Source organism: Diorhabda carinulata, chromosome 5 (assembly GCF_026250575.1).
Source record: "Diorhabda carinulata isolate Delta chromosome 5, icDioCari1.1, whole genome shotgun sequence".
NCBI classification, from domain to species: domain Eukaryota; kingdom Metazoa; phylum Arthropoda; class Insecta; order Coleoptera; family Chrysomelidae; genus Diorhabda; species Diorhabda carinulata.
The window spans coordinates 15,036,331-15,055,406 of NC_079464.1; the positions used below are offsets into that span (position 1 = coordinate 15,036,331).

At 32.8% G+C, this 19,076-nt stretch overlaps 1 protein-coding gene across 2 annotated transcripts in view; it reads right to left on the reverse strand.

The window, feature by feature from the left end:
- The window catches only part of LOC130893753 (dachshund homolog 2), a 373,096-nt gene that overhangs the window by 91,925 nt on the left and 262,095 nt on the right, over positions 1 to 19,076 (reverse strand). For both annotated transcript variants that reach the window (XM_057800090.1, XM_057800091.1), the window contains exon 8: positions 7,704 to 7,787. In XM_057800090.1, the coding sequence (XP_057656073.1) occupies positions 7,704 to 7,787 (84 nt within the window). The remainder of the gene's footprint in view (positions 1 to 7,703; positions 7,788 to 19,076) is intronic.

Below are 19,076 nucleotides of genomic sequence, written 5' to 3' on the forward strand. Positions count from 1 at the left end.
CCAGCTCTGTTATGCGCATTATCAAGCATGCGCAGTATAAATAAAGTGTCTCGAACAAGAAAGAAAATGAATATTGTCGGCACCGTAGCGTAGGGACGTTTTTTCACATACCAACTGTTCATGTTACTTATATGGTTTTGTTTTCAACATCTGTTGACAGTTTTATAAAATAAAATCAGTGGTGAAAGGGAAAGTTTCACTCACGTGCCGACATTTCCATCTATACGGCTATTCTTTATCGTCAACATATCGGTTTTAATATTACATTAGATATAAAAGTTAAGCCAAATCGAAAAAGTTTCTAGTGTAGAAGAAATTGATGTACATTTGTATCGAATTAATGATAAATCCGTGCACAGCCATCGAAATGAGAACGGAAAAATGAAGTAAAAAAGTTTTTTTTCTACGCCCATTATAATATTCACGTTTTTTCTTCATTCATTCGCATTCATAAAGAATGTAATTTCTGAATCGATCAGAAAGCAATTTTAAATATGTTTTATCAAAATAGTTGGCTGTGAACGCTTTTTCTGATGTCAACTTATTAGTATTAGTGATGAAGAGTAATAGTGAAGGAAGTTTAAACTGCACACTAGAAGATGTTGTTGAATCGGCAAATGCAGCGACTATGAATCTTCATCCTGAGATATCCAGGGAACAGTATTCAAAGGAATATAATTCTTTCATGGATTGGCGCACCAAAAAAGGTATAAACACCTTCACAGAAAGAATGTTACTAACCTACTTTGAAACTAAATCCTAAATGAGGAAATTTTCAACACTTTTGTCGACTTATTCAAAAGTGAAAGGCACCCTAATGGTAAATAACGACGTGGACATCAATAAATACTTGAAATTCATTGCATATTTGAAAAATATATCAGTTGATTATAGATCCAAAAAATCACGTGAAGAAATTAATGAGTTTCTGTTGGAAGCTTCAGACCAACATTATCTAATACATAAGCTATGATAGCAAAAAAATTTTAATTTATAAAATGAAGTATAATGATATCAATAATACCGGAAATGTATTAATTATCACAGTACCTGATACAAAAACTCATAGTCAACGTCGATTTACCGTAATTGGTGAATTAAACTTTGTAAACATTTATAAAAAATATAAAAACCAACGACCCACAAATGTCAAATCAGATCATTTCTTTTTGCAGTATAGAAATGGAAAATGTAAAATCCAAGTTGTAAGTACAATACCTTTTAAAAAAATTCCCTCGTTTATTGCAACATATTTGAATTTACCTAATCCAAAAAACTACACTGGGCATACATCTTCGGCGTCTCTATTAGTAAATTCCGATGGTGATATAATTCAACTAAAAAAGCACAGTGGGTGGAAATCTAGCACAGTTGTGGAGGGTTCGTAGACAACTCAATAAAAAATAAAATGGATTCCGCAGTAAAAATTTTAATGGAAACAACGATTTCAAGCAACATTGTAAATATTCACGATCATACCAACAATCCTATAAGTACTAATACAACTATAGACGATGTTATTTCTTTTAACTCGTTAAATGTTGCCAATTCAAGTACCAATAGTAATGTAACTTCTTCTTCACTTCAAATTAATAAAAAATTGGTATGAAACTCGTTTTTTGACTCATAGGAATTTTACCTTTTACCTTTTACTTCTTTCTTGGGGTCAAATCTGCATTAGAAAGATCAAAATTTGAGTCTGAAACAACAAGCGGCGTGCGTCCGGGAAAGAAATAACACTAAAAGACTTCCTGAACTTTTTCAAACTAAGAAAGATTCGCACGGAGCAATCTAGGGGTAGAGGATATGTATATAATAAAGATGATAATTAATAAATATACTTAATATCAAAATATATTACCGCCAGTCTCGTTATTTTATAACGACATCTTGTATGTTAAAAAATTATAATTTTTTGTTCCTTCGTTAAATCGGAGACTTTTAAGACAACCCTCGTACATAATTCTTATCTAGGTTATCCTATATACAGGGTATTCTGGAATTTAATGCAAAAATTCGGAGGTGAGTGAAAATATTGGGTGACAAAAAAAATTTTCTTATACGACTTCTCGTTTCTGAGTTATAGAACTTTGAAGTTGCAAAAACAGAATACTTAAGTATATTTTCCGAATTATACATTCAAATATTATGAATTTTCAATATATGATTTAAATTTCTTTTCAAGTAACACGTTACTCCGATAATAATTACAATTTATGATAATTTTCATCAGAATGTCTCTTTATGGCGAACGATTTTCTTAGCATGTACAACGATCTAAATATCAACTTAAATATAATTTTTGATTTCGTAACTATAACTAAGACACGAGGGGTGGTATCACAGCTTTAATTCCACCACATCTACTCACTCCCGAATTTTTTGTATCAAGTCCTGGAGTATGTGGAGATGCCACTCAAATTATACTGTAGAAATGAGACTTTATCTTATGACTATCTTCAAGATAATTGTATTGTTGAAAGAGATTGCGTATTTGGAAATGCGGACTTGCCTTAGCGAAAAATTTGAGAAGATTTAAGAGGTAGACAGTGTAAAACGCTTCTCCAGAGAATCTGCTACACACCAATAAGCATTATAATTATGAATTTCAGTTTTAAATTAAATTTAATGTTGTCTTACTTCTAACAATTATCAATTTGCAGGTATTTGTTATAAATAAAGACATTTGAAACTAAGAGAGTACATGAAAGGGTGAGGAATGAGTTTGATGTATGGAACTTGGAGAATGCTGTTCATCTCGTTTCATTCGTAAACGTCTTACTAACTTCCTTCCCTTCTGGCAGTGGAATGTCTTGTATATGTTATTCGAGAATGTGTTGATGACATATTTTCTCTCCCGTTGTCTGCATTTCGGCGATTAATAAGAGAATGAAACGTTTAACATTCCCGATATATACTCCTCGATAGGTAACTGAAATAGATCATTTTGTAAATAATTATAGAGACTATATCTGAAGATTGCGTTGAAATTTCACGATATTTTCTTTTGTATTGACTTGAATGTATTAATTCAGTATATTAAAGTCGAATTCACTTTTGGACATCAAACAACAGTTCAAATTCCATCGTAATGGAGAAATAAGTTTTACCCGTTCTTTTCCTCAGATCATAGTCGTTAAGATACCTAAAGACTTCTTCCTTGAGAGTTGAACGAAAGAAGTTGATCTAGCTAGATCTTTAAAGTTGATTTTTTCTTGTAGCACAAAAAAATGTGAAGATAAACGCGAAGATCACAAAAAAGCTGCAACTCATTTCTTCTTACAGCTAGAAACTTCGCGTTGTCTTCCTTCAGATAATTATTCCTAATATATGAAGCAAAAACTGTTGTAATAGAATTAAGTTAATTCTAACATTGAAGTTAGAAGGAATTTTGATTCGGAAAATTATCTTATCCTCGATTATTAGAAACTAATATTTAATATTTAATCTGTATAACTGTCTCGATACTATCAGCAGTTGTTTCTTTAATCATTCGCTCTTTTTAAATACGAGTGCTGTTGCATAAGTTTTGAGATATGGAAACAATGAGAATAAGTCACATTATGATATAACTATCTTGAAATTTGATATTTTTAATGCTCTGAACTATGACTTTCGACGTGGATCAAACCCACAGCACACTGTTGTTAGTTTGATCACTTTTGGTGATGAAGCACCGCGTTGTTGTGCCAGAAAACATCGATGCTGTGCGTAAACTGATATTGCTAGACCTTCATCTGACATACTGTGAGATTGAAGCATACTAAATAATTAGTTCCACTCGCATAAATTCAATATTGTGTAATATTTGGCTGCCTAAAAGATTTATTCACGTTTGATACCGGATAATTTCTCAAATAAAGCTCTTGTCAATTGGTGCGAAGAAATGCTGAAAAAATTCAATCGTGTTGCTTCATAAGATGTGTAGTAACCGAAACTGAACAACAATTGACTGTGATAAATGCTTAATTCTGAATAGTACACCAGCATTTGTTTATCAGAAATGTTAGAAACTCACCTTAGAAGAAAAATCATTTTCCACGACGATAATGCGAGCTCTCATATATCAGTTCAAGCAAAAACATTTTTGAATAGTCATAACATTAATTATTCTCACATATCAGAAATAAATTGCTAATCAAACGTTTTTCTACAGCTGAAAAAGCAGCTGATGCATTCAAATCACATGTTTCGGAGGTATCTCAATCGGAATAGAAAAAATTGGTTCAAACGCATGCAAAACGGAGAAAAGAAATTTATAATGGAGTTTTAAACGTTATTATTCACATTAGGATTGATCCTATTTGTGCTATTATCATAATTTTCTCAAACCATTACCATTACTAAGTTTTTTTGAAGAAGTTGTGATATGAATTTCAGATAATGCCAATATATTCAGATATATTGTTTTAAACATCATCTTTCTCATTGTTTATTTAAAAAATAATATTGTCATTAATTTTTGTCTTGTCTTGTTTGTTTGGAATATCTGTCTACAAGAAATGTTGGATAAAGATGGAAGACAAAGAAAATTGATATACTTGCTCTATTTTCATGTGAAAAAAACCCGATACACTTCTACATAATATATTTCAAGTACATCATGTCTTTGGAGGCTTTCTATTGGTTACTTTACTTTTAGTAGTAATTCTACGTTATTTGTTATCTAAAAAATTAATAGTTGATAGTACTTTTCGATACTCACATGAAATACAGGATAAAAAACGTTTTTTCATTCACCCTGTATCAGATTCTATGAATATTAACGAAATAAATAATTCTCCAGAATTTTTATTTCTATTCGAATACTCCAATATTGAATTTCTTTTACATTCTACAGGTAATTGAACTTGTTAAGATTTTCATGAAAAATTGGTTATAAATTTTTAAATACCCCATAGAACTCCATATCAATTCAATTGGAAAATCAAGCTGATTCCAAATATGCAGTAAAATATAGAGTGTTTGGTTAAAAAAAGTGTCTCTTTGATATGATACAGCATTCTGGAACACCCTGTAATATTGATGATGGATATAATCTTCCAAATTCTCAAATTGATATCTCAAAGGACAAAGGACAACACCTTTTTGAAATTCCGTTCAATTTTTTAGCTTTCTCAAAAAATCCATTAAATAGCGTGTTTTTTTTCCCGATGTATTCTTTAAATAAAATTTATTTTGATACAATAATAAGTATATTTCAATCAAAAATTAAATTTCCAAATTTATTTTAAAAGTAAATTTTCATATTTTCAGCGTGTACCTGATCTATCAACCTAGAAGGAAGACCACAATAAATTCCTGTAATTCCTTTGGTTCCATTTCATAATAAAGGCGTCACCAAAGGCGGGTGGTTAAACTTGTTGACATTTGGTATTGGTACAGCTTCTGTGCGGTGTAGGTTTTGTAAAAATCTGGAACTATTTATATATGACAGAAAAATTAGATGTAGAAATATTCCATTCGAATTATTACGCATTTTTGAAAAAATTCCAGGTTACCTAACATTGTATAGCTATGCGATTATTAATTAAATTATAAAAGGAAAATTGTGAAATGAGTATGCATTATCAAAAATTAAACATGACACGTCATATCCTTTATTGCCATTATATAGATAGATATTTATTTAGAAACGCAACATAAAATTAAATATGTGTATTTAAGAAATATATGTACAATAAATGAATACCATATTCGTTAAATTAAAATGGAAATAAATTGTATATTCGCCAGATTTATATCAATAGTGGAAAGATGAAATTCAGTTCTCATTTTCTAGAATTACATATCTCATCAATAGATAATTATAATAGGATAAAACAGAACGAAATTATACCATGTTGATAAGTGGATGAAGGTTGAATCATATATCACATTGACATCATATTATAGTGTATATAAAGTCAATTTAAACATTAGAAAACAATCTTTTAGTAATACCAAAATGCTCTAAATAAACGTCTGCAAAATACGCGTACAGTTTTGAACACATTTCATCAAAAAATATTCACTTCCAAATTCATCACATAACTAGGAATATGACTAATTTTCTAATTCCCAAAAGTTCGTTCGGTATACAGATATGTTCAAGACACAATTTGGAGGCATTCCAGATTTTTGCAGCAACTGTGAATGGAGGAGATTCTAAACCTAAATTTTGACCTCTGCTGGACACTTAATTTAGCAAATACAAAGTAAGAAACATGTTTATATCTACTGCGATACCTGGAAAGCGCCCGAATCAATCTCTAAGCTCCAAAGCTGTATAAAGTTGTACGGAGCGGTTTCAAAAGCTGTCGACACTTCTGTAGAGTTCTGATTATTCTAGTGACCAGAGGAATGGAAGTAAACAAGATCTAGCAATAACAAGTAATGCCCGTACCCCACGATTTTATCTAAAGTCTAATGTTGGTAGCTTTTTTAGCAGGAGACTGGAAACCATCGACATTTGACACACCAAAACCTTCTTCAGAAGGTCAAGGCAGTGGGAAATAGTTTTATCCAAATCAGTTGAACAAGAGATTGATTACTGATAAACGAAAATACCCTTCAAGATTATGTACATAATGCAAGATGTCCAATTTCTAAGATGAAGAAGAAGCTTTACTCCACGTGTTGTTCAACTGCACTTCCCTTGGGGGTGTCGAGAAGACATTCTGTACTCATGAATTGTTCTTAAGAAAAATAAACAATCTTTTGAAACTGGAAATTGATAAAAGTATTGACAAAATTTCGAAAATGTTGATTAAATAAAGCATCCCTTCACGATTCTTCCACCCAGGCAAGAACAATTAAAAAACGTACATTATTTATATTGAATGGCCAGAAGCAATTCCGTCTCAATGGACCGTAGATAATCACATTCTCAATCTAAATATGGAAAATGGAAAAAGAACGTAAATGATGGAATAAATGTATTATTTTTTCGTATGTGAAAATTAAGGTTTCATGGGGAATTTTTCAGTTGAAAAAACATCTCCCTATGTATTAAGCCGTCATAAAATAATAATTCCAGTCATTCTGAAGTGGAGAAAAAAATTAATTCAAAAAAAACAAATGTTCACTTCAATAAATTCAATAAAAAATCGAAGAATCTATTATATGATGACATTTAATTTTATTTAGGGTGATTGTTCAAAAGAAACTCTTATTGAGATGTAATAATTTCAATGTGAAAAGTTGAAGTTGGAAGTCACCCTTAAGAAAGATATGGCAAAGCAGGGGTTAGTTCGTTATTGCTTTTGTATTCTCCAAATGACCTTTGCTAAATGTCAAGACAAATTGCACAACAAAGAACGATTGCTTTGCTCAATTTATTTTGTCATAAATCCATCTATTGTTTTCTAACTTTATAAAACCAAATGATTTCTAAATTGTATAGAGCAAGCTCTAACTTGCAAGCTCTAACCTAATTATTCAATTTAAATAATGAGAATTAGACTAAAGAACATTTATTAGTACTAGAATGATTTCCGAAAGAACGAGGAATACATCATAATCGCGCGGATTGGAAAGATCGTTTTCAACCACCAAAGTATCTCAGAAACTTAGCTAAAAACACCATATGAATTGAGTCCTTAGAACAGATACAATCTCCTGTCCAAACACAATTATCAGGTTGTAAGTACGCAATTACATAGATGGAAAATTATCTGGATAATTACACAAACGATATAAATGTATGAAAATAAAGGACTCACCCCTTATTTTTTGTTCTTCAATTAGCTGTCTCTCTAAATTTTCTTTCTCTTCTCTCTCTCGGAGTACATCCATTTTGAGCTCGGCTGAAACAACAGAAGGAAATATGAAACTCTATAACTTTGTCGTATTGAAAGGTATTTCCTCAAACTCTTTATTAAAAATGAGTATCTATGTAATCAAATAATAGGGTGAATGTACTTTTCTCAACGTAGAATTCATAATTTCTTTCAGAATGCCTTTTATTTGTTTTGTAGTGGCTTTTAACTATCAAAACTGGTGTTGAAACGTTTATTTTCCAAAATATTTGAATGTATAGTGTTAAATCCTGCAAGTAAGACCAATGTAGGCAAACAAAAAAATATTATAGCATACAAAAACTTGCGTAATCATAGGAGCACTTTACCTTACCATGACTATAGTATATCTTATCAAGTTCACAATTTACAGTTGCTTAAAAATAGTTCCGATCTAACAATGTACCCAAAATCAATTGATTTAGTGGACGTAAACTATATTTCGGTTTACAACAATTAAAACCTCAAACATATTGTTAATGATTACATATGCAATAAAATCTGACAGCTCTTATGTTGGTTTTAGATCCCCAGCGGGCTCATAGCAGTTGAATGAGTGCTTGAACTATTAGAAAATGTTTGTATGACGCAAATTTAGATACCAAAGAACCTCTAAAAGCTCCTTGTACCTTTATCAAGTAGTGATCCTACAGAAAACTCATGGACGTGCGAAACTCAGTCACCATAGAAACACTGTAACTCAATCTGCTGAGACAGCTATAACGGTATGCTTTAGGCTTGTACTGGGATATAAGAAAGTTCTACAAGAATTGGCGAGTAATGGCTGCCTGATAGACTTTGTTTGGGCATCCGGTCACTCGGACAACAACGAAACCGAATCGCTCGCTAGATTTGGAATAGAAAAACCAACAATGAGCCCAGAACCCTTTCTTTGACTAGCCTAAAGTGGTACTATTAAGTTTCTCAACAGTCGCTAGACAGATTCTGCGGAGATAGTGACATGAGACGATCTAAGACATATATAGATAAATCTTCTACTTCCTAGCAGCAAATTCGATTCGCAAATTTGTAAAAACTCTTGTCGATAAATCTGGGCAATTGCTGCCATTTCCTGTCGAATATTTTTCTTTAGCTGACTGACGTCTCTCGGATTTATCATATAGATTTTATGTTTGAGGTATCCCCACAAAAAAATCAAGAGGCGACAAGTCAGGGCTACGTTGGGGCCAAGGGATATTACCTCTTATGGAAATTCGTCTTGCAGGAAACTGTATCACAGCCGCCATTTGATGTGTGACAGATCGCTTTGTCTTTTTGGAACCATGTTCTCGTATTCGCTATTCTTGATCTAGCAAGTTCTGGAGTCAAATATCACTCTAACATCACAACATAGCGGTCAGTGTTAACGGTAATGTTTCGTCCTCATGATTCTTCAAACAAGAAAGGACAAATAATTTACCGTTACTTTCGGACTATCCAATGATTTTTGATGTATCATTTTTGATCCAATAATGACAGTTTTGTAGATTTACGAACCCATTTGAATGAAAATGAGCCTCATCTGAATAAAGGATTTTGTCAAAAGTGGAAAATCGACTAAGAATTTCCTCAGCAAATGCCAACCTTGCTTCAAAGTCGGTATCTTTTAATTTCTTTGTTAACTAGAGCTTATAAAGATGCAGTTTAAGATTCAACTTCAAAATTCGTTTTAAACTTCGTTGTGACAAGTTTGAAGCCGCCGATCGATTCCGAGTAGACACATTCGGATTTTCCTGTACCGATTCCTTCACCCTATCAATATTATCTATGGTTCTCACTGTTTTGGACGACTTTTTCTGGTGGTTTAAACGTGGAATTGGTCTCTTAATTAAATTTGCACTCGGAGCTTCATTAATGTGTCTCAATCCATATTCTGAACGATACAGTCGCCTTGTCAAGGCTTTCCGTCGAAGTGACGCTACTAAAACTCCAGGAGTGCAACTATCTAACAACGCTAAGCTGCCCCCGTCCACGCACCGTTTTTCTCGCGAAAAAAATGATGCAATATGCACGTTCTATTGCGCCACCCTGCATTTAAGTATTATACTTTGGCCTGTTGAAGATTTTTTTATTACAAGAAAATATCCATCCCCCTACGATGCAACGATCAAATATACCGTATGTATCTGTGAATAGATACATATACGAATTGTTATTTCGAGTTTTCTATTAATACCAATCATCAAATATCAACGATTTTTTATTAATAAAGTTGGGGGCCAAACTCACGGTTTTATCCGAATTTTTATTATTTTTACTAATTAATGTATGAGTATAGAAATTAGAATGAAATTCTATAACTTGTATTCCCTATAGTAAGGTGAGCAAACACCTATTTGAAATTAATTTTAAATTATCCTCTTGGTAGGATATCTCCCCGACGAAATTCAATTTAAATATCAAAACTTTTAGTTGGCTGGGATATTAATTCAGTTTTGGTGTAAGAAAAATCTAATTATGATTCCGAGTAGAGGATATCAATTACATCTAATGTCACCATTATCTAAATTATTCACATTTAATTGGATCCACTCATCAAAAAGTTACTGGCGACTTCTGTTACAAATTATAAAATATTCAAGATATTCTTGCGGCGAAGCTCTCATTTCTTTTTAGTGTTATGGCTGGCATATTGTATTTTTCTCCTTGCTCTCATCGCCAATGCCATCTTATGCTCGACTTCAAAAAAGTTGTAAAGATTCCAGTGCCGTAGAATTCGATTGGAAATACATCAAAATGTTTATTTTCATATTTTCATTGACCACATTTATCAACTCTTTTAGTACAGTCGACTCGGATAAAGCCTCACCATTTAAACCCATTTAATCTTTAGAAGGTGTGTGTGTGTGTTTGTAAGTAGGAAAAGGGAAGGACTCAGACATTTTTTTTAACTAATTGATGTACTTCGTATTGGTTCATATTCGTTTGCTTTCCGATCTGATTTCAGTAATCATCTTATTATGCTGTTTCGATGGCTTTTCTTGACCATACCTCTGTTGAATTATGCGGACGGTGTGAACAGAACAATTATTATGCTAGTAAATCAAAGCGTTCTCATCTTAAGTTTGATCTACCGATGGCAATAAAATTTCAGAATTGAAACTTGCACCAATTCACCAGCAAACGCCAGGCCCATTGGTATTCATCCAAGCCCAAACATTTACTGTATTTTTGCTGGACTTATATGTTCCCCAAATCTTAAATTTGATGGTCTTAAATGTTTTTTCATCTATGGAAATAATTCGTTCAAAAAAGTCCATCTCACGAGAGGATAATCAAGTGCACACAACTCTGGATTGCTTGCACTCATTTGAAAGCAATGCTTTCCTAGCACTTGCACATATTTTCAAATTCGAAGCTTCAATTTGTCTAGATGCCGGAGGACGGGATTGTGATTTGTTGCATATGCAGTACTAGCAGCCGATTCGTAGGATGTTATCTTTAGAAATTAATCAATGCTTGTACATTATTCAAAATTTTCTTTCCTTCAGACTCAACGTTTCGGCACAAGGTCCAATCTTGTTCTCAGAGCTTCTTCAGTCTCGTTACGACACTCGCATTTAGACCTAGTTGCATTGCCAGTCTTCTAATAGACTAGCCCTCTTTCAATTTAAGTTAAATGAGGAGGCATTAAGTATACTTTTACTTCAACTGAACTCGAACTAATTATTGAATTATCTGTCACTGACAATGACGGTGACATTAGGTAGGTGTCACTGACAATGACAGTGACATTAAGTTGGTGTCACTAACAATAAGGAAAGTGAGTTGGTGTCACTGACAATGACAGTGACATTAAGTTGGTGTCACTAACAATAAGGAAAGTGAGTTGGTGTCACTGACAATGACAGTGACATTAAGTTGGTGTCACTGACAATGACAGTGACATTAGACAGGAACTTTGATTTTTGCAGGAAAATGTGAGTTTTTGCTTTTTCAATGAACAAAAGTGTACATTGCATATATAATTGGAGTAGGAGAAAAAAAATGATGAAGATAATAATAAATTTAGTGATACAACTATCGTAACGATAAGAGAGAAAAAGAAGTTTTATGAGCAAAGGCTGAACGCGAAATCACAGAAAGATCAAGAAGATTATAAAATGAAAAATAAAGAAGTGAACAGATTGAGTACAAAATAGAAAAATACCGAAGACGATATAGATGCCAAGATATTTAACATTAAATAGGAGAAGCAAAGTTTACAAAATCTTGGAAAGTAATAAAAACGTTAAAAGCAAATAAGAAAAACGAACTTATATACTTTATACTGATGAATCATTAAAAAAATATTCTACCAAAGCCTGGTTGAAAAAAATATGTAAGAATTTATAGAAATAGAAAACATAAATTAAATGCAAATAACTCTAGAAGTAAAAAAAGAATGGTAAAAAGGATACATGAGATTTTCGAAAAAAGAGATCGCGAACTATATAAGAATTAACGTAGGATATGTATCATGATTTTAATGGGAGGAAAAGGCAAAATTCACAGCAAGAAAGTGAAGAATAGATCACATCTACACAATTCAACAGCTCGTAGAAAAGAAGGAATACATTCTAAGGTAATTAAGAAAGAGGTATGAAGAAATAGGGGTTTTAATTAAAAATCTATATTCTAAACTTTGCGGATGACCAAGTGGTCATAGCAGAAGATGATTAGAATCTGGATTATATGGTGATGAAGGGAAATTATCAATGCACGCCACTGATTATCCTATAAGTGTAGCCCTCGGATTAGCTATTGTTCTCAGGTTTTGGGGTGATAAGAGACCAGGGTGAATAAAAAATCAGCTTATTGCTAATATCAGAACCCGCAATTATAGTAAATGGCTCGAATGCGGATTTTTAAAATCTACGATGATATTATTTTTTATTTTATTGCTAATTGTACCCTAACCAATTTGTAATTTCTCACTGCGGGACCTTTTTTATTACAAAAAATGGTAATACTTCAATAAAACTTGTTCGGAATAGATTTCATCGTTCCTGTTTAAGAGATAGCTGGTTTTATTACGTTCACTAGGAATTACTGTTTATGAAAAAGTTAATGCTCAAGCTAATAACCGTTTTATGTTTCTACTTCCATTTATTTGATGAAACCATTGGAATAGTATGAAAATTGTTTTGAAAACGAACATAGCTTGAAATTAAAACCTTTTTTTTTATTTTAAGAACTCGCAATAATGAATAGTGACTTATACATATTATACCAAGAATATGTGTCCTTAAATGAGAGTTCTATCAAAACTTCTCCAGTCAAATATGTTATTAGAGTGAACAATGCATGTTTCACAACTGACAATAAATACGTGGATGGTATCAGCCAGGTACCAGAAGTACCTGGTCCAACAAAAAAAAACACAAAAAAATAATCTCCTTCGATACCCTTCTTATAATAAGAATCGTCAAGTTCCTCAAAATATCCATCAACTTCCTCTTCATTGTTGGAAAATATTTGACTATCGAGACAGTTTATTAAGTCTGGAAACACAAGATAATCCGAGAGTTCACAACAGTCAATTTTGGACGACCTTCACGAAATTCAACCTGCATCGTGCGACCATAAATGAATATAGAAAACCAGCTAAATAAGATGGCTCCAAATGGAGCATCATCATCAAAATTGATCGGAACATTGCTGTTGGTTGAATCACTTCGAAAGTCACCAAGAGTTTCAAGTTTCTGTAAACAACTCAGATAGCAATCAAACACCATCAAATTTTATGATTACAAGATTTGACCTATTCACTTCAGTGTTGCCATATCTCAAAAAAATTTAAGTAGCAAACCTCGTATTTTAACGCACCTCCCCATAGTTTAGCTTAAGTAGTATTGAAGAAATAATCCAAGAAAGGTTCGCAAAATTCCATCCAGATGAACACCAAGACTTCTGAATTTTTTACAGAAATTCATACTCTGGGAATTTTGTGGCGGTATAAAGAGGAAGAAGAAAATTCACGAAACGGAAGATTCAGCGCAGACGAGGCGTTTGGAGGAAGAACGACGAAGGCGCTCCAGTTAAATCGAAGGTTATGAAGTTTTGGTGTACCATAATTTGGAACATGAGAGAACTCATTGCATTCGATTTTTTCACTAATCAACTCCTAAAAACACGATCAAACCTGTCTACAGATTAAAACGACTCAACAAAAGACAGAAGCTACTTAGTATTGACGTCGATCTAAATTGTTTTACCCTACATTTTACGAAATATATGAAGACTAGTTTACTACCTCACCATGTTTTTCCTTTTCATAGCTTATGTTCAAGAATCTCCAAACCACAATAAAGTTTTTCAAAACTATACAAACAGAAGTAACTGTTTCGAGTTGACTGAGATGGGTTTTGAGATGGGGTTCTATTGCAATAAAGTACAAAATATTACCAAGTTTCCATTTTCTAAAGAGAAAAGAGGGAAGAAGTAAGCATAAGGTACGAAGGTATTGCAAAAGTTGCTTCAAAAAAAATAACGAACTTGATAAAAAATACGCTACAAATCGTGCGTTAAAAGTAGACACAATGAAAACCACAGAATTTGTGTGTTTTATGCATCACCTTTGTAAGTTCCTTCAGATACTATTGCCCAGTTGCTAAGATTTTTTTGCGTTTTGTCTTAAAAATGTCTTTATTTTAATAAGGTTGATAATTTGTAGACGTTATTTTCACCTTTAATAAAGCTTTCTTCTATTCCATTTTTGCAGTTTTTCACTAAGGGACCACACGCACAAAAAAAATATAAAATAAAATTTCTGAACGGCAGGGCTCTGTGGTTGAGTCTTGCTGGTCCCTTAAACGCAATAATTGCATTATAAACTCAACCAGCAGCTCCACAGACAACAAAATTTTTGCGGGTCCGATGGAACCCACGCGGCCCGTTAAAAATATTTTTTACTGGTCCCATGGGACCAACCCGGCAGTCAACGTATTAACTGTTAATTCACAATCTGCATCAGTGTATGTTAGAGTTTCATAACACATCTGGATTGTGTTTATTTTCTATATAGTTCTAGGGATCTTAGTTCTATTTATAAAAATCCGTTTAAGTATCACGAATAACAACCACCGAAATATTTCCATGCGTGATAAGGGGGTATCTTGTATGGCGTGAATATAAAACTACGTATCTTTCTTTACGAGATGTATACCAATAAGTTATAGAAGCAATTTGCATATGTAACGAAGTATGTACGTTTCATATTGTTGGATACGAAGTTTCAACATTATAGACCGAATTTTATGAATACGCGTGACTAACTCATGACATAACCTCATCTCGTTTATACGGTTGTATGGGGATGGTTATGGGGCAGGTAAAACGAGAAAATGTGAGCAGTTTGCTTACAATTTAGATTATTGGAATTGGCTGGTGCGTAGTGATATACGAGATTATATTCATTTAGAAAAAATACGGATCAAATTTAATGAAAAAATATAAAATAACTAAATTGGATATGAGTCATAATAACATACAAAATAACATAATAATTTATATTTTGATATTAAGAAATTTATCAACAATTGTATTGTTCAAAATAGTTGCGATATTTCTGTATATTTTTTTCTTCTAACGATTGGTTACCATGTTGGACAAAAGTAAAGTGGATTTGGGGTATGTTTGAAAACAGTAGAGATCATTCTTCAACAGACCGTAGAATTTAGAAGAGCATTGGTCAAGAAACCAAAAGAATAAGAACAAGAAAAACAAGGTTGTGGCAACAAGAAAGTACACACATATTGAAGAGACTAAAAAGTACGAAAGAATGAGGAGAAAAAGAAAAAATTATAAGAAAAGAAGCACAAATCATAACGAGAAGTTGCTTTTCTAATGAACAACTTCAAAGTTATCGATATAGTAGTATTCTAGATGTGAATCTATTGATAGCAAAAAAGACTATTAAGGAGATAGTAAGCTCAATTTTTTTTGGAAACTGATCTCAGCGCAAAACAGCAGAAACTTTTTTAGATAAATTGTATAATAATTATATTATTACCATACATTAAATATCAACCACAAAAAATTTGTTGAACACTCACAATTTTAAATTGAAAAAACTTTGTCCTAAAATAATCAATTTAAGTACAGTGAGTAGTCATTTTCTCATTAGGCAGAATAATGAAAATTATAGAGGTAAGTGAAGACCATTGTCCACTGTATGAATAGTAAACAACTTTGTGAAAAATATTATGCTAAAGTTGCTGACGCATTCAGCTGTCAGTCGGCGTTATGCTACAGTCACGTAAACATTACTGATCGTCCCGCCAAAAGAGAATTGCGAAGTGTGATTCGTTTCCTACAGGCTATAGTGCTGCAGAAATCTCTCGGAGAATGAGTCGTGTATATGGGGAAAACTTCATAAGTGATGGTATGTGTGAATGATATCAAAAGTTTAATCTGTCGTTTCCATGAGTTAACAGAATGGTTGAAGAAAACTGCAGATTCACCTGCTTTGTCGACGGAATATCCGGTTGTTTCAAGGTATGTTTTGTACTATGAAGAAGGTATTGAAAAGCTTGTCGATAGATATGACATATGTCTCAATCTCTTCGGTGATTATTTCGAAAGTGTACCAATCTTATGGTAATAAAATTATTGTTTTCTATGAACATGTCTTCTATTTATAGCCTAATGGAGGTTGAAAAAAAGCCCCCTCCTATGTTGGACCACAAAATGCAATTTTGTCATTTTTTAATTGATTTGTGGTACGTTGTCTTGATAAAATAAGACCTTCTGATTCAAATGAAGCCATTCTCTCGGTATTTCATCTATCAGTGTTGGTTTAAAATCCTCTCGGTAGATCCTTTGAACTTGTCTATAATGATAACGATATATCTCAACTCTTTTAGTATCCTCAAAGTTGTTTTTGGAGATATATATGTCCTGCCATATGCCTTACGCTAACTGTATATTCATCTTCCTTCCTCATGATTTCGAAGTCTATTGCTGTGTCCTTTCCTTTTCAGTAAAAATCCTTAGGACATTAATTGTAAAACTGATACTGACCAACAGTTTTATTGAAACAATCAATTTAATAGAATTTTTTGGGCAGAAATTAGAATATTCTCTTAGAAGCAACAACAAAAAAGAACTTAATAGGTATTTTTTGCTGGAATGAGAACTGAAAAATGTATCGTCAAAATATGTTGAATGACTGGAAAATTTGTTTGTAAACATATGTTTCTGAATAACATGTTTTGTTTGATCGAATAAAGAGATAGCAGCCGTCTGTTTAGCGATAGTAAGAAACCAAAAGTTTTTTCTCTGGCTGACAGCAAATTCGCATAAAAGGAATATAAATAATGAAAGAATGATAATGTAAAATTTCCCCGCGTTCGAATTAGTAGCATGAAAGGAAAGAAAATGTAACTAAATCTTTATCAACCGCAAAATTTCAGATGATAAATGGAGTGCATTTATCTGAGCACTAGGCGGAAGAAAGCAGTCACTGGATTTCTTTCTTTCTTGTTGAATGCTATGAATCAATTCTTTTACGTCTTTATCCTTAATATAATTATCAACGTGCTCAAGTTACCGTGAAGTAAAAAACAGAAACGCCATTTTTTATCATTAAAAAAATACATATAGATTTTTTTAAAATCATTTTTAGCTAAAATGAAATAAATATACACCACGTTACATAAAAAATTCGACGCCTCCGGAAAGTCAAGAATCAAAATGTTGTAAACTACAACTAACTTTAATCGTAAAAGTATGAGATTGAAAAATAAATGAAGAGATAACGGCCATTTTGAACATAAAATGTAAGCAAAATCAAGTTAGTAAGTGAGGAAAATCTTGAAAGAACACCAACAACCACATGTTACTATGTATATCAAACTACAGGGGCAATTTTGGAGTGCAAGTTTCGGACCTGGCTCATAAAATTGATTTCGTTGCTTCAGATGCTTCAACTGCCATAAAGGGTAGCCAAGTCAGACCCACCATCGCGACTTCTTGCAGTTTTAAATTACGGTAACCAATTACAACATCTCGGATGAGCTGGCGACATGAACCAGTCGGCATATTTTGTTGCTTTACGATGATATAATTAACCTCCAAAAAATTCTCTATATCACCAGCCCCAATGCTTACTACTACGGTATTAAACTTAAATGATATGAAACTTTCGCTGCCAATAAAAAGTACCCTCACTACCGTGATATTAAGCTGTGACACCTTCATCTCTAGACCAGAATTAGTTGCTCTTCGGCATATTTTGTTGTTGCTAGAAATTCACACTCGTCATTTTACAAAGCAACAAAATTTGAAGCCTGGTTCGTGTTGCCAGCTAATCGCGCTTCAAAATGGCCCCCGCAGATTAACATACGTCATACTCTGAAGAAGATTTTACCAGTAAAATGTTAATAAAGGCAGAGGCAGCTCTGGGAATGAAAGAAAGAAAATTACATAATTGGATGTTTCTGAAGTAATAACAATTTGAATTCAGAACGGAATGATGAAGAGTAAAAAACCTAAAGAAGAAAGCTGGAAACAAATTTTCAAATGGAAAAATATTAATTCTATATAATTATAATAATCAATAATAGATGACAAAATAATTGCAGCTTATCGTACTTATAGCCTATAAGATACCAATGAAGAATGGTACCAATGAATTATCATTACAAGTTAGTGTTTGGTACGATATATATACAAGAAAAAGATTCTAAAAAAATTACGAGTTGTCAAGCCCCACATACATCCACAAAATCGGTGTAAATTTTGTTTTCTAATGATAATTTAGAACCAAATGGGTCAAAAATTTTTAAGATTCAGACCCCAAAAAAAATGTTGATCTTTTGTCTCTGACGGAGTGAGTTCGGGGTTGTAGACTGGTTGTGAGTTAGGGTATGCCCAGTGAGCGGACGCGTTGTGAAGCTTCCAAGATTCCCGCTTTAATCTTTGGAGTCTTTCGGCATAAAATTTAGCAGGAGTGGATTGTTGAAATTCAGAGCGGCTTCATTTTTTTCTCATCCATCCAGGACATTCTACCTGCTCTACTGTGGTTTCGAGAGACAATCATCGCCAAAGGACTTCTGGAATATCGATTTCCTTGGGTCTCAGGATTGTTTACCGCTGTTCTATCCATCATGATTTTGACCGAGCTCTGAAAGAGACCTGAATAAACTCAAGAGTCCTGAAGCTTGTACCCTACTCCGTCCGTTTTGTATAGTTTCGATATCTGTGATATAATCTATCAATTTTTGGCACTTTTAACTTTTATTCTGCATTTTTTGTTTTGTTTTCGAAAGTGAATATAGAATAAAACCCAATAGGAAGCACGTCAACCGTACTTCA